The 17,678-nt window shown below is 34.9% G+C and overlaps 2 protein-coding genes across 2 annotated transcripts in view; one reads left to right on the top strand and one right to left on the bottom strand.

The window, feature by feature from the left end:
* Positions 1-17,678, top strand: part of PAPLA1 (Phosphatidic Acid Phospholipase A1) — a 95,425-nt gene that overhangs the window by 23,195 nt on the left and 54,552 nt on the right. The window lies entirely within an intron of this gene.
* Positions 1-17,678, bottom strand: part of LOC149895424 (uncharacterized) — a 52,331-nt gene that overhangs the window by 18,454 nt on the left and 16,199 nt on the right. The window contains exons 2-9 of the mRNA XM_090119054.1: positions 15,901-16,325; positions 14,416-14,532; positions 10,462-10,698; positions 4,598-4,695; positions 3,019-3,183; positions 2,401-2,523; positions 1,002-1,106; positions 674-803 (exon numbers count right to left, since the gene is read on the bottom strand). Coding sequence (XP_089975180.1) covers positions 674-803; positions 1,002-1,106; positions 2,401-2,523; positions 3,019-3,183; positions 4,598-4,695; positions 10,462-10,698; positions 14,416-14,532; positions 15,901-16,297 — 1,372 coding nt within the window. The 5' untranslated portion in view covers positions 16,298-16,325. The remainder of the gene's footprint in view (positions 1-673; positions 804-1,001; positions 1,107-2,400; positions 2,524-3,018; positions 3,184-4,597; positions 4,696-10,461; positions 10,699-14,415; positions 14,533-15,900; positions 16,326-17,678) is intronic.

Here is a 17,678-nt window from a genome sequence, read left to right on the forward strand (position 1 = left end):
ATAATAAACATATGTGTGCAAAAAAAACTCGCACCGGCCGTGGCCATATATGGTAAGATCTACCATATATGGTATACGACCATAACCCGGTTAACACGGCCTCTGTGGCTTTTACCTTGCTTTGATGATCGAGATCACGCGGCAATATATCACGGTGTTTAGTCTTAATTAAATGAACGGTTTGCAAAATGTCGTGACGATGTGTCTTACGATATTGGTGCATATTAACGTGACGGGTGTGACGGAATGAATTATTGTAGCTGAGATAGAAGTTTAAAGCTGACATAGAATACAATAGAGTAAGGCAAAAATAAAACTTTGAAAAGCTTCACACTACATTACTATGTCGCTATACTTTTATCTTATCGTAATATATTTCATGAAGATGTTATAAAATAGGTACAATTTATAATACCAATGTATTTTCATGGTAGAGCAGGCGTGTTTATGTTGTTGGTTGAAATTTTATTGAGAATTACGCCGCGGCCGATTCAATCACTTTGAGTATCAAAAATGACTCAATCCTTTTTGGAAATCAAGCTTCATTTTTGTTCAAATTAAATAACCTGGTCTTAAAGTTTAAACTAATAGTCACATCCGTTTCCTATGAAATAATAATTTAATGACAACGATAAAATATCGTAACGACATGTTACAAACGATAAATAACTACCATCGTTCGGCGGGTACAATACTGCATGTTCAACAGCTCCCTCCAAGTATATCTTCAATGCTGTAACTCCGTTATCTATGGGTAGTCCAAGGGATAACGCCTCCCCTTCACCCTTCCTCATGAGCAGCGTCTGGAATGGATAGCATACGATGTTTACTGCTTTCTATTATTCTAGTTTACGTTTTTTTTTCATAAGAACCATCCTCGTACTTCAAGGAATATTATAAAAAAAGAATTAATGAAATCGGTTCAGCCGTTCTCGAGGTATGCGTTTACCAACATATTTTGCGATTCATTTTTATATTATAGATATATTATTGGTTCTTACATCAAATTCTTCGATTTCTGGATAGGTTTTCACTCTGGCTTCTCGCCTGGGCGCTTCTGTTGGGGTCCACTGCTGTAGTTCAGCTAGTATGGCTGTGTCATCCTCCTGTCAAATCAAATAATTTCAAATTTAGAATCAGAATAAGATTCAAATTCAGATTTAAGTTCAGATTCAGAAGGCAGGGTCACTACCAACTAAGCCAAACGGTCAGTCAACAGATTTATAATGAGAATCAGTTCAGGAGGTTACCATGATGTCTTAGCAAATATTAAGTCCAGTGGGGGAAAGGGATGGCGCTTGACGATCTATGTAGCGCTGTCATGTTTCCATACTGGAAATAATACTGCTATAAGATATAATGGTATGGGAGCAGGTACAATTTAAGTTGAAAATCAAATTCTAGTTGAATTCAAATTAATGAAATAAAGCATTGTCCAAGTTAGGTGTATTGTAACATGATGCACTATTAGTTTAATTATTTTAATTTCATTTCAGTTCAAGAGAGTACTACCACCTAACAAACGGACAAACATATAAAAAACACACAATTTTTTTATTTTCAAAATACTAGTTGTAATTCAAAAGTATTTCACGGGCAAGGATGATCATTAAAACATTATTGGAACGATGACGAGTTTTTTGTTAATTTGTTTTTTTTTTAAAAACAAAACGCGATAACCTTTAAGTTCTGGTTTTAGGTCTGGTACATCGGAAGTGGGCAGGCTAAATATATCTTTGTTTTTTATGTGTCAATGACCGATCGAAGTGGATGGTGGATGAAGTGGTAATGGGTTCGATATGAGGAATAATATTATATCTATACTAATATTATAAAGCTGAAGAGTTTGTTTGTTTGAACGCGCTAATCTCGGGAACTACTGGTCCGATTTGAAAAATTCTTTATTCGTTAGATAGATCATTTATCGAGGAAGGCTATAGGCTATATATCATCACGCTACGACCTACAGGAGTGGTGCCACGGGGGTGAAACCGCGCGGAGCAGCTAGTTTGTAATATACATAGTTATGGCTACCGGAGTAAATTTTTTGCTGTGTTGTTTTTATTAGAACTAGATCTTTTGATTCGCCTGCACTTTGCTTGTGGACATCGTGTTAAAAAATTTCGGTGTTCGTTAAAAATTGGTTAGGACATTTAAAAGATAACCAGGCAAGCAGAAAGACGAATGTAAATTTACTTGTGGCTCTCATCTATTTCATTGACCTTATTAAAAACTTGATTCCCTCTTTATCAAATACATACTACAATATTCATAGCTACGTATTCCCTACTTCGTTTTCATACCGTATTAGGCATAAAATATGGAAGGACAGTCCCTTATACATTTCGCGGATCTTAAGGAAAAAGCCCTTTTCTACTATATGTGAGAGATGTTACGTACCGTATCCGGCAGTACGTATGGTAGGACTTCGCCCTCCGTGTGCGATGACACGTTCCTCAGATCCTGGAGCGCCAGCTCGGACTCCGCTGACGGGTAGGTGGGGTCCGTCCACACTGTGTATACCTGTGGAATTAATGTAAATTGACTACACATATTAGATTACAGTCTTGTTGTTTTGTTTTTAGATACATTTGTATCGATATCGCAATCTAAATTGAAAGGAGGAGTATTAGCTATGTCTATTAATTCGTCTACTGTAGAAAGAAATCTTTCCCAAAGACGTAGAAGTAGATTTATATTAGAGGCAACTGACTTGTGCTCAAACATCTTCGTCCGTGCTAGAAAATAATCTTTCTTATTTTAAAAGTTGCAGTAGTTTTATATTGAAGCTAGGCTATTGGGCGCATCGTGTTGCTATTTATTTAGTCTACTGCCAGATGTATGTCTATGTTAATTAACATTATATTATGGATGTTTGTATTCTTCAGAATTTTTTCGTTCAGACTTTGCTGTGCTGAATTTTTTTAGTTCAGTACCAAAATTATCAGGTTACTTTGCTAGTTTTGAGAAATATGTTTCCATAGATGCAGTTATTGTGACTTGCGACTTTAACCATACCTTCAATCGTTTTTCAACCAGAGCTCTCAAAGCCAGAGGCAGGCGCTGCGCGTCTCCCGGCGCCCTGTCAGTGACGAGGAATAGGGCGCTGTCGTAGGGCACCAGCTTGGCAGCTGACGCTAGGGCGCGCATGGTACCATCATTTGTTGTGCTCGTGTAGACGCCCTGGGGAGATATTATTTAGATGCTTTTTGTTACAAGGCATTTTGATGTGACTAGGTTATATGGAGATTTTTGGTTTTAAATCGTCATGGTTTTATTTTAATTCAATTAATTTCAAACTACTAATGTATCGCGAGCTGTTAGCTGTTATTCCTCGCAAATATGTATATTATATAAAACTAGCTTTCCACCCGCGGCTTCGCCCGCGCAGTCAAAAAAAAACGCATAGTTCCCGTGGAATTTCGGGGATAAAACCTTTCCTATGTCCCGGGGTAGTAGCCTATATCCTCTCTCGGGTATCAAAATATCTCTATACCAAATTTCATGCAAATTGGTTCAGTAGTTAAGACGTGATTGAGTAACAGACAGACAGACAGAGTTACTTTCGCATTTATAATATTAATATGGATAGTATGGATTGTTATGGATAATAGGCCGAATTGCGAATTTTCTTTAAATAATCCATATTAATATTATAAATGCGAAAGTAACTCTGTCTGTCTGTCTGTTACTCAATCACGCCTTAACTACTGAACCAATTTGCATGAAATTTGGTATAGAGATATTTTGATACCCGAGAAAGGACATAGGATAGGTTTTATCCCGGAAATCCCACGGAAACGGGTTTTTCTTTGAAAACGCGGGCGAAGCCGCGGGCGGAAAGCTAGTAAGAAATAAAAATAATAAATATATAAAAACTATAAAGATGAGTAATACTTGAATCTTTAGTAAATTTGAAAAGAATTCACCACGTCATGAATATTAATTTTCAAGTATTATTATGGTGAAGCGTTACATTGTTTCGTTTTGTCTTTTTGTTTGCTGACACGCTTCATCAGTTCTTGGTTTTCCATAAATTCGATTATTTATGGAAAATTGTATTATTTTCACAATAATGGTATGTGGGTGTTTGCCTGTTTGGTTTTAAAATGTAGCAAAATTTGTAATGTTTATCTAGGCATTATTTTACTTAATTTTTGTAAATATGAATATTAATTAAAAATTAGCTGTCTTTATTGTTAAGTAGATGATGGATTTTCTTTCTTTTGTGTTTTATGTATTTATAAAATCTTTGGTATAGGTACTTAAAGCATTAATTGATCTTTCCAACACAACAGAGAATTTCTCAATTCGTACACATAACTTTTATAATATTCTCTTATTTAGGTTCTGCAGTGGGAACGTATATGGGCTGATGATGATGATTTTGTGCAGTGATAATAAAAAAAGACGTGTGGCACTCGGGGACTGCCGCGGTAAAGCTATTGCATGCTATGCCTTCAAGCCACACCTCCGAGCCCGTCGGAGTGGGGAGCGTGAGGTTTTTTCGTTACGGAATTTCTGGATTCGGTCCCCGCGCTCAAGGCCCGCGATAGAAGCTATGCAATAGCTTAAAAAAGACAATAATAATTCTCACCTGATATTTATGCAGCAGTTTTGATAAAGCGCTGCTCACAGCTCGGTCACCCGTCGTGCTGGAAGGTTGTAGGTTGTGGCGGGAGCGCCAGTTTACTCCTGTAGAAAGATATTGTTTTATCGTATTAATCTATGTAGGGTATATTTATAATGAACTAGCTGCTCCGCTCGGTTTCACCCCCGTGGCTCCACTCCTGTTGGTCGTAGCGTGATGTTATATAGCCTATACCCTTCCTCGATAAATGGGCTATCTAACACCGAAAGAATTTTTCAAATCGGACCAGTATACTTCCCGAGATTAGCGCGTTCAAACAAACAAACTCTTCAGCTTTATAATATTAGTATAGATTTGTTTTGAAGCGAAACTTCTTTAGGCGCGTTTAAAGTAAAATTTCAAGGTCGCGTCATGGCAATACCGTCACGTCATGTAGTAAGGTGACGATTTTCGTATCTTTGAATCTTGCCAAAAACGTTTCACTTCTGACACGTGTGCTCGGCACACACGCTCTTTTTTTCATGTAACTCTATGATCATTTAATTGGTATGTAGATAAAGATATTTTGATTTCTATATAGGTATATGTATTAATATTTAAATTTTAAATAATCTTAAATAAAATTTAATTTATAAAATTAAAAGCAATAAAATTGTACTATTAATTTATTTTTGTAACGGAAATGAGCTATTTTTAACCGTCGCGTCGTTTTCAAAAAGACGGAAGCTTTTCAATCTATAACATTATTTTAAAGCTTGTTTTTTTTTAATGGCATTAATCTCAGGAACCACGGATCCGATTTGAAAAATTCTTTCACTATTAGATAGTGCATTTATCGAGGAAGACTATAAGCTATATACCATCACGCTATGACCACTAGGAGCGGAACAATGCGGGTAAATCGCGGTGCACAGCTATAGTTTCAATATTTTTCAATATTACTAAAATGTCGCCTAATTTTTAATACGCCGTTTTATATATTTCTAGACTTATAAAAAGGGTACCCTAAATATGTGATTATTCGCATACCATTCTATATTCAAGGTTATTTTATTAGGATTTGCGTGATCAAATAAATATAATAATAATATAATGCAGACTTAATTGAAAATTGGTGGAAAAGTCAAGGTGCGGATAAATTAATTGAATTCTCAAGTCTAGATATGCTGTGTGACCTATATTGTATTCAGGTCTATCGCAAATATCAGTCAATATTTTTAATACGATTTTTTATAGCTTGACCTGTATGTTTGTATGTAACCGACTCCATAAGGGTGCTTTTTAACCAACAATGTGCGAGGATGTGTAGCGAGGAATGCGTTTGTATATTAACAAACCATAGATTCTATATACTGTGGTATTAGTATATCTAGTTTTTGGGGGTCTATCCGACCCCCAAAAACGATATAGATTTACGAACCGCTGTTTCGTTAATGCTAGTAGGTACTTGTGCGTTGCTTATATTAATAACTACATATATCTAGTTTTTGAGGGTCTATCGGACCCCACTTGATTACAATATCGCGTTGTCACGTAGACCACGCTTCGCTGGCTATATGGCGCGTGACGAATGGTGTCCAATCTCTTACAGTTGGTCAGTCAAGGACGGTGTGACGTAATAATATTGAATTGTAATAAGTTATCGGTTTAGGTATAGGTGGTATAGATCTAGCTTGGGGTGTGTGATACCTGGGACAGTTTTATGACGTCTTATTTCCTGCAGACAGTTTACGCCGTGAATTGAAGTGACTGGCAAATTCATATTATGATCGCAATGACCAGCCATGGTTAATTATGGTACCTATAATATGAATTTGATTGTCTGTTCAATTAAAAAGTCTCGCGGCGTAAACTGTCCCGAGGAAATAAGACGAGGAAATAACACGGCCCCAGGTATCACACACCCCAAGCTAGATCTATTACGATTACGGCCCCTGGTATATACTAATCTGTATAGGTAGTGAGTAGCTCTCTTCTAGCGTGACAGCTTTACTCATTCCTAACCCTTATTTTTCATCAATATTATTTCTGCAGAAAAAGTAGTCGTAGTTTTCTATGGTCTAATTTTTTTGGAAATATCTTTACGAAAAATTTAAATTGGTACTGCGGCCGAAATCGGGGCGGACCGCTATTTATAATATTACTAGCGGTCCGCCCCGGCTTCGCCCGTGGTACCTACATATGAAAAATAGATGTTGGCCGATTCTCAGACTTACCCGATATGCACAGAAAATTTCATGAGAATCGGTCCACCCGTTTCGGAGGAGTATGCAGACTAACATTGTGACACGAGAATTTTATATATAAGATTATGGATTAGTACATTCGTTCATTGAAAATAATTAATTGATGACACCTCAATAACTTCCCATAAAGAGGACAATACAATGACTCAAATCATATTTATATATTTTTTATTATACTACTACATATTTATATTTTATTTTTTAAATAATAAAATCATATTGAACATAATTGACGTGAGATGTTATTTTGTTGCAGGTATGTAATCTTCTGGCACTTAGCAGATATATTACGGTAATATGTGTAGTGTTACTACTAAATACTATAATCTCATCAAATTTGGGCTATACTTTAACTTAGATGTCAAGTATGTACCAGTATATTTCTACATATAATATCTATCGAGAATCATTTTAGTTTTAGCGAACGCGATTGCGATTTCGTTCTCGTGAATTCTCGTGAAAAAAATTTTTTCGATTTCCTTATTTTATTTCAAAAAATTATATTGCACGCCTCATAAGCGAAGCGTTGAGGTGGGTACTACTGTCACTTCGCGCAAAACATCTGATTTTTCAAACTTAAAATGTCTTTATGTATCATACATTGCACTTGTAAGATAATACATACACACACATATTAAGAAAAAACACTATTTTTAACGTTCATGATATTTTTGATGTCATTTTTGTTATTTAAACTAGTTAAAAAACAGTTTAAAAAAGTTCTGTCTTGGACGTCCGTGTGTCTGTATGTGCGGATCCTTTTTCTTGTTAACACGATAGCGACCGAAATACTTTACTAATCGAGTCTTTTTTTTTCTCTTACGCTTGAGTATGCTCAGGAATAGAACCCTTTCATTTTTCAGGGTCTGATTCGATGTGGTTTAATTGTTATTAAATAAACAAAAATAATAATTAATAAATATTTATTAAAAAAAAATTATGAGGCGTGCACTTTTGGATTTTCCAAATTATTTAACTTCTTATCTCGATTTCAAGTGTTATAACAATGAAGAAATCTATATTAATCAATTAGAACTATTTTTACGCAATATTTCCTTATAGATAAGGGGCTGACTGCGAAATTTATTTTTTTATCTTATATTATGAATTGTTTTCGAAATTTTGTATTTATTTTTCCTCAAAATAGATTAAAGTCTATTTAAGTAGACTTGCATTGCGAATAAATATCTATCTATACTAATATTATAAAGAGGAAAGGTTTGTATGTATGTATGTATGGTTTTCACGCATAAACTACTGGACCGATTTTGATGAAATTTGGCACAGATAATCTTTAGACCCTGAGAAAGAACATAGGCTAACTTTTATTGCGAAATATGTACCACGGTCGAAGCCGGGGCGGACCGCTAGTATATAAATAAATACACATTGACAAATTAAGATCGATAAGGGTGCTTTTCAAATAGTGCGCGAGGATGTGTAGAGAGGAACGTGTTTTAAATAAACAATCATATCGCTTCATTTAGTTTGAAGTTTGAAGCGATACTATAAGAGCTAGCGCGCATGAGCAACTTTGTCTCCGCAACTATTTTGTCTCTCCACCCATGGGCTAGTATGAAAGTGCGCGCACGTAGCGACGCAACTCCCCATACAATTGATGGGAGAGACAAAATAGTTGCGGAGACAAAGTTGCACGTGCGCGCTAGCTCTTAGTTATTTACAAACACGTTCCTCGCTACCACAGAATACATAATACATAGTAGCTAAACGCTACAGAACGGACACTCTCCGCCTCCCGCCAAAATTAAACACTTACCTCACCCCGCACGATCAGTCTAAAAATGGTCCATATTTTTCTACAGGGACGATACGCAACGAAGCTTCAACGAAGATTGACAACATTAATCAAATTGACTTATAGTAATTTTATTATTTTGGATTTGTGATTATCGTTTTTCGTAGAAAATGGTTAGATATTGTGCGTTTTACGGATGTATTTAATCAGAAAAACGCGAATTTTTTTTTACGCTAGTCCAAAATGTGCCAACCATAAAGCGTTAACACACACATTTGCAGTCTCTACAGTGTGACTGTCAAAACGATAATTTTGTATGGAGTGTCCGGGGTGTGTCGCTACACATCCTCGCACATTATTGGTGGAAAATCACCCTAAATTACATTATTAACTAGCTTTTATTAGCTTCGGTGGCTGTGGTCGGTGGCCCGTTTGCGCCCAGCCTTAGATTAGGTTTTATATGCGTATAATCGTTATATCTTTTATTTCATTTTTTATTTTATTTATTGATTTGGTCAACCAACATTTGTTTACAATGATTCTTAAATATAATTATTATATAACATATAGTTCTTGCGATAAAGTAACAAATATTAAAAATTGATCAAATCAATGATTAAAAAGAGCAACTATGGAGTTTCTTGCCGATTCTTCTCCGTAGATACTGCTTTCCGAATCGGTGGTAAATGTTAAAAATATGTACCAAAAATATGTAATGACGTTTCAAAAGTGCTTCTAGAAGAAGTCTAATTGAATAAATAAATGTTTGTGTTTGAGTTTTGAGTTTGAAATAATTAGAGGTTAACACAGCATGCGCCAATTATACAGAGCCTATATCTTTGATTTTGCTATATCTTTGAACTTTTCATCGAAGTTTTCCGTGTGAATCGACCTTTGTAGTTTGTAGCATTATGTGTTCATTATGTAATATATAATAGCGCGTTCATATTTTATCGACATCTGACAAACATAAATAATAATTATTACGATACAACTAATAGCCCATTGAGTGTCGTTGCGTGATTGTTTCTGTTATTGTATGGTTTTTTGTTTAATTCTATAGGTTCCTTCCTTGTTTTATGGATTAATAATTGGCTTTGGCCATGTTTGCTTCGATAGTAGCATAAAAAGTAGGCTAAGAATGCGGTATTTTAACTATCTAGGTGTAAGATATAGCGTCTATAATTTGGTTCGTAGCAATGTGATAGTAGTACTACATAAATTTTATAGTATTTTCGATTTTGTAGAATATTTTAGTCGAATAGTCGTACTGCGGTAAAGCACGGGTTGAAATTTTCAATTTTGACTTTTCTTTAATAGACTTAAGTGTCCTACTTCAATCAAAATTATCTAAAATAATATTATAAAGCTGAAGAGTTTGTTTGTTTGTTTGAACGAGCTAATCTCGGGAACTGCTGGTCCAATTTGAAAAATTCTTTCGGTGTTAGATAGACCATTTATCGAGGAAAGCTATAGGCTATATATCATCACGCTAAGACAGAAGCGTAGCACTACAGGTAAAACCGCAGGGCGCATTAGTACATGATAATTGAAATAGTCGGAAGCTATGAACGTAGGTACATTACGTTTTATTGTTATTTCTTGCAGTTATCCTCAATATATCCGCCAAAATTCTCACTCTCTCCAACTATAATATCTAGATTTTTATTTGTAAAGTTGAATATAATTGACTCATCCGTGAAAATTTTATACCACCTTTTACAGTATTTCTGCAACACATGTTCCCTCGTAAGTGCATGTTATAATCTGAATCAAAATATATAACTTATGCGTAATACATTAACTTTGATCTAAATGGAAGAAAAAATACACAGTTTACATGTAAAATACAAAAAAATACATCTCACCATTAGAATCGTATCCCACGATCACGATATCGGTCAAATTCAATCCATCAGCGGTCACATCGTTCCATACAGCGAGCGCGCGTGCCAACGCGTCCGTCCTCAACGGCACCAGGACGCCGACTGGCGGTCGCAGCCACGTGTCTTCTAGCCACGCGCGGAGGGTAGAACTCTTTGTTGCTGCGGGTAGCGGTTTCGGCTTGTCGAATGTACGCGCGTCGGTTGGGGGTGGCGTGTCGGCTAGAAATAGGGGGTAGTTAGATTTGTTTTGATTTTCAAGTGGTTAAAATCGCTTCGTCCGTTAGTGTTGATGGTTCTAGGTGTGTCAATTAGTTTTTATTTCAACTTATTCGTTTTTGGTTGATTTTCAGGAAAAGTACACTAATTTTACAGTCAGTGATGCATAGTTAATTTTTATTCGTTAACGGTTAGATCAATAGAATTGAAAGTTAAAGAAGATGGAACAGATATTTTTCTACCAATGTTAATTATTTTTATAAGGGGCGATTTTTCAATGCTTGGATAAAACTTATCCGTCCAATAAAGTATTACACGATAATATTAAAATGTCACGTAAACTGTCACATACGGGCAATTAGAATACGTTTATAAAATGGTAGTTTTATACATTATTCGACGAATAAGTTTTATCCAAGCATTGAAAAATCGGCCCTAAGTAAGGTAAAGTGTTAGAGAAGCTAAATGATATTTGTGAAATTCATTCAATTTGAAAAGTAACTCAATAGCTTAATGTAATAATTCTGGTTAGATAAAACTAAACAAAATAATAATCAAAAATAAGTCTCTCTGTACTGCAATAAATAATTATATCTAGACAATTCCAATTCATTTATGATCCTAGACAATAAAACTTACAAACATTACATTATGTATGAGTAGTATATAATATCTAATTACATAAACAATAACAATCGGTACATAGTATAAAACAAAATCGCTTTTTCTGTCCCTATGTATGCTTAAATCTTTAAAACTACGCAACGGATTTTGATGCGGTTTTTTTAATAGATAGAGTGATTCAAGAGGAAGGTTTTAGTATATCTTAATATATATAAATCTCGTGTCACAATGTTTGTCCTCAATGGACTCCTAAACCACTTAACCGATTATAATAAAATTCGCACACCATGTGCAGTTCGATCCAACTTGAGAGATAGGATAGTTTAAACATGTAGGTACCACGGGCGAAGCTGGGGCGGACCGCTTGTAATTTATTATGTTTTAGACAAAGCGGGCGAAGCCGCGGGCTAGTACATATTACATAAACAATAACAACATTCTTCAAATGAGAAAAAATGCAAGCAACAGTTTAATTTACACAAATATGTTATTTGTTTTGTTACATTCTTTCAAATATACATATTATGTATCATTTTTCTGCATTCTTTTCTAAATTTATTACATTCCTATCTAACTATAGACCGGATATTCCCTTGGTAGAAAATGTAATGAAAATACGATCGATCTACCATTATCAGTTATTTTACTTTTTATCCGACGCCATTTTAAATTAAAAATTTCGCGTTAAAACGTTTATGTATACAAATCTTTTATAAAATTATAAAGGCGAAAGTTTGTATGGATGTATGGATGTATGGATGTATGGATGTTTGTTACTCTTTCACGTAAAAACTACTGAACCGATTACAATGAAATTTAGCACACATATAGAGGGTAACTTGGATTAACACATAGGATAGTTTTTATCCCGGAAATCCCACGGGAACGGGAACTATGCGGGTTTTCCTTTGCAAACGCGGGCGAAGCCGCGGGCGGAAATCTAGTCAGTTATATTTCTAACTTCGTTTAAGTTACAGTATAAATTAATGATGTTAACCAATATAGATTTTAGAGAAACAACTTTCGACTATTAAAATATATTTATTTTACTTGTCTGCGCCATAAAGAGTTTTCGAGTGTAGCTGAAGGAAAATTTTCATAACTTAATGTCTGATGAACAGTTTAAATTAACAGCCGGCTCTCGGACTAAGTCGTTAAAGTAATTGCGGTGACAAAATATTGTAATAAATTGCTAGTTTTTGTAATTTACGCGCAAACTGTGAAACATTTAAGTGACCGCTAGTTTAAGAGCTTGATGGCGTTTCTCGTTTAATTTCTTTTAAATGTCATTTCTTTTGCGTGGATATTTTAAAAAGAAAGTATTTATAATAACAAAATATTATTTAGTGATTTGTAACGTTGAGAATTACGTTGAAATTTTTAGATTTCAATTTCAAAAATGGAATAGTAATGTGTGATATATTTTTTGTGGTCGTCATATCAAATGACGTAATTCAAATACAATCTTTTAAAAAACCTCAATTAAAAAATCAACAAACATAAGATGATAATAAATAAGAAGATACTAAAAATTGGAATCACAATATTAAAGCAACGCAGTTGTAGCGATGATTTCAGTTTAGGAGTATGTACTAAATGAATTATGAGCCTACTCAAGTAAACGAAGTCATTTTGCACGCGTTTTATGTCGTAGCACTGACTGACGTTGTGTGTAAAAATAATTAATCCTAATTTAGAGAAATTAAGCAAATCATCAGCCAGCTCTCGGACTATAAACTTCCGCGAACGGGCATTAAATTAGCGGCGGCGACAAAAGATGACAAATTGCTGGTTTTGCTGCAACTTGTAAATTACGAGCGCTTTCTACTTCTCTATAATATATTTTAATATTATAATAAATAGTAGGCCTAGACTAGCAGGCTTTAACCGACTTGTTAGAAATGATAGTAGTGTTTTGTGCGAAATTTCGTTTGACTTAAAAACATGTTGAAATTAAATAGTCGACGGTTTAAATGTGCAATATCATGTTTAAAATAATTTCATTATGTTTTGCGTGTAATTTCTTGTTATTTTCTTGCGACATCACGAAGTTTATTGCACGCCTCATAAGCGAAGCGTTGAGGTGGGTACTACTGTCACTTCGCGCAAAACATCTGATTTTTCAAACTTAAAATGTCTTTATGTATCATACATTGCACTTGTAAGATAATACATACACACACATATTAAGAAAAAACACTATTTTTAACGTTCATGATATTTTTGATGTCATTTTTGTTATTTAAACTAGTTAAAAAACAGTTTTAAAAAGTTCTGTCTTGGACGTCCCTGTGTCTGTATGTGCGGATCCTTTTTCTTGTTAACACGATAGCGACCGAAATACTTTACTAATCGAGTCTTTTTTTTTTTCTCTTACGCTTGAGTATGCTCAGGAATAGAACCCTTTCATTTTTCAGGGTCTGATTCGATGTGGTTTAATTGTTATTACTTAAATAAACAAAAATAATAATTAATAAATATTTATTAAAAAAAATTATGAGGCGTGCACTTTTGGATTTTCCAAATTATTTTTTTATATATTTTGTATCGTTCTGATTTACAAGTGAATTTGTAAAACTCGTGAAATTTTACCTTTAGCGGAATCAATGGAAATCAATTTGAAAAGTTAAAGACGACCGAAAATATAGAAATACATTTCTAAATCTCTTTCCCTTAAAAATATCAATCAATGGAAATACCCACACGTAGAAATTAAAGATTTTTAGGGATTTTATACGCGATTTATTCATTATTATCCCGACGCGACGTTTTGAACAATCAGCGAACGTGGTCGAGGGGAGTCAAATAAATTTTATTTAAAATCCGTTAAAATCTATAATTTCTAAATGTATAATACTCGCGTAAAATGAAACAACAAAATAATATCTATAGCACTTTATAGACTACTAGAGGTCCGCCCCGGCTTCGCCCGTGGTACATATTTCGCAATAAAAGGTAGCCTATGTCCTTTCTCGGGTATCAAAATATCTCCATACTAAATTTCATGCAAATTGGTTCAGTAGTTTAGGCGTGATTGAGTAACAGACAAACAGACAGAGTTACTTTCGCATTTATAATATTAGTATGGATACCCACAATTATCAGTTTTCGGGTTCCGCTGGCCACTATAGTCCTGGTCGTCATCTAACTCGGCTGGTTTTGGCGGGTAACCGTCGACCGCGTCGGACGCATGCGTAGTTGTCACCGTGGCTTCTATCTGGAAGTAATAAATAAATAAATAAGACTATATTTTGGGTAGGAGCTGATTGAACATTTTGAGCTTTTAACGACTATTTAAAAATGTGATCATTACCGTCTTAGGGTCGATGCAAACGGGCCATTGACCACAGCCATCAGTGGCCAGCGACAACCACTTGACACATTTTTACGGTCGGTGGCCGTTTATGCCGACCCTTACATACAGTAAGAATTAAATATCTTTATTGTGAATTATTAACGTAGGTCAAATAAGCAATAACAATTCCCTTATACCTATGTTAGTACAGTGTTTATGTTAATTTTAATCATAACTTATTACAATATGTTTAATATCGCGTAGTTTTCGATTTACTTTGTATATCTATGTCAACATGCTGTAATACAATCAATGACTCTATTATACTAGTAGACGCGGCATACGCCAACATCATTGCACTAAAAAACAGCGTAATTAATACATACCTACTTACTAACGCATTATCACCAATACAGTTGTTCTCTCTTTCACTCTCACGCACGAGACATAATACATGTCTCACTCATGTACTTCGTAATAACAACTGCCGATTAAAATATAAAAAGAACGTCCAGCCACGACGCTGAATGGTGCGTGACTAAGTGAAACTCGGGCACTTAGCTGAGTTTTTTCTTGCCAAAATAGAGAGCGGGTAACGTATCTAGCTTTTTTATATATCATAGAATACAATGTTCAAATAATCTTCAAGGTTCTGGGTTTGATTCCCGGGTGAGATTAATACATAATTCTGACGTAAACTAGTCAAAAAAAGTTATCTCTGTATCTTTGTACTTTGTAGAGGTACAAAATGCTTGTTTGTTGGACATTACAAATATTAAAGATCAACTAGACATTTATCTACATTAAAACCACATACAATATTAATTAAGAATTTGACCATTCCAAATTATCGTCTATCTGTAGGTTTTTACACGCAATATACCTACAATTCTCACCAAGGTATTGCTAGAGGTATTACTCGTATAAAAAGCTCTATTTGGCACATTTTACTACGCACTATAAGCGACGTACAAGAAACTAGTATTTAAATATTAAATAAATATAAATAAATATTATTTCAGGACAATTTTCACACACGGCACGATCTGATCCCATACTAAGCTTTCGCTTGTGTTATGGAAACCAGATGGCTGATAAACATATCTATATAATTTTGAATAAATACTTATATAGATAATTAACACCCAGAAACAGTGCAAACATCAATGTTAATCACACAAATATTTGCCCCGGGTGGGAATCGAACCCAGGACCTCTGTCTTGGAAGGCAGAGCAACTACCAACCAAACCAACCGGTCAGTCAGTCATTTCATAGAACTATTTACGTACCTGCACATTGTAAGCCTCTTGATTAGAATAAATATCCTCCACTGGTTCTTTGACAGTGTAAACATTATTGTCTACAGTCATTGTGACGTCAGTAGCGACCGTTATATCCTGACCCGTTGCTTCGTTAGAATTCTCTGTTCTCGCTTCAATAGTACTTTCGTTCTCAACGTGCGAGGGGTCTAGAGACTTTGGTCCTTCGAGTACTGGTTCAGTTGTTTCTTCATCGTTGCTTTTGAATGTTGGTTTGTCTGTTTCTGATGCTATTTCACTTAGAGTATCGTTCAGTTCTTCGCTCTGTAAGTCTATATCTAAAGTTGGTGATAGGTCACTGTATTGAGCGCGTATAGCAGTAACTAGCGCTAGGAGTAGAGTCAGTTGTAGTGTGGAAGACATCTTGTTTATATGGTCATCCTTTGGGTATCTGTAAAAGAGGTTTATGTATTAAGTTACGTAGTAATGTGAGATGTGACGACAATTATGCAAAAATTGATTATTGTATAATATTTTCTTTTGTTTGTTTTAGAAATAAAGACTTTTACGGATTTTAAATACGATTTATTGATAATATTATTTACTAGCTTTCCGCCTGCGGCTTCGCCCGCGTTTTCAAAGAAAAACCCGCATAGTTCCCGTTCCCGTGGGATTTCCGGGATAAAACCTAGCCTATGTTACTCGTGGATAATGTAGCTTTCGAATGGTGAAAGAATTTTTAAAATCGGTCCAGTAGTTTATGAGCCTATTCATTACAATCAAACAAACAAACAAACAAACAAAGTTTTCCTCTTTATAATATTAGTGTAGATTAAACGGACGTTACGCACACTTTACAGTTAGCGTGGTTACGAGGAGACATTATTTTGAAGTGAAATCTCTTGAGGCGCGTTGAGAGTAAAAATTCAAGGTTATGTCATGGAGTATAATATCTTTGAATCTTGCCAAAGAAGATACACTTCTGACACGTGTACTCGGCACGCACGCTCTTTTTTGTTAGTATCGACATTCCTGTACGCGACCCTTTTGGGCGACCCTTTATTATTATCGACCTTTTTCGGATTGATAAAAAAGGGATTGCCGTGTTTTTGTTTTGGAAATATTTTTTGATTAGATAGATGTTGTAAAACTCCGGCCTACAATATCGATTTATAATTTGTAAACAATATTGAAGATGGTCTTATATTACACGCTTTATATTAGCTTCACCTGTATGTTTGTATGTTCGTAACCGACTTCTTTGGGCGCGATTTTGACCCACTTTAAACGGTCAGATTTCGTTCAAACTTTGTAGATTTATTGAGGACCGGTGACAATACACTAATTTGATAAAATTTTCTATTTTTTAGTTCGGTTTTCTATAAAAAGCGTGTTTTTTTAGTTTTTTTTAACTATTATTATTTTTTATTTAACTACTAGTTATGCCGCGTGGTTTCACCCGTAGTGCTCCGTTCCTGTTGGTCTAACCGTAATGATATTATATAGCCTATAGGCTTCCTCGATAAATGGGCTATCTAACACTGAAAGAATTTTTCAAATCGGACCAGTAGTTCCTGAGATTAGCGCGTTCAAACAAACAAAAAAACTAACTCTTCAGCTTTATAATATTAGTATTTAGTATAGATGACCATCAGGTATCGGCGCACGCGCAGCCTCTTCACCGACTTTAAATAAAGGTGGTATGGTGTAAAAAAACATTGGAATTTGTTAAGATCGCGTTTTGGGGGCACGTGCTGAGAACTGGATTTTTGTAGGGAAAAAATATTTGTCGGTGTTGGTATGG

This window comes from Colias eurytheme, chromosome 31 (assembly GCF_061535395.1).
Source record: "Colias eurytheme isolate Ceu_HAF_F1 chromosome 31, ilColEury1 Martin Lab GWU primary, whole genome shotgun sequence".
In the NCBI taxonomy this organism is placed as follows: domain Eukaryota; kingdom Metazoa; phylum Arthropoda; class Insecta; order Lepidoptera; family Pieridae; genus Colias; species Colias eurytheme.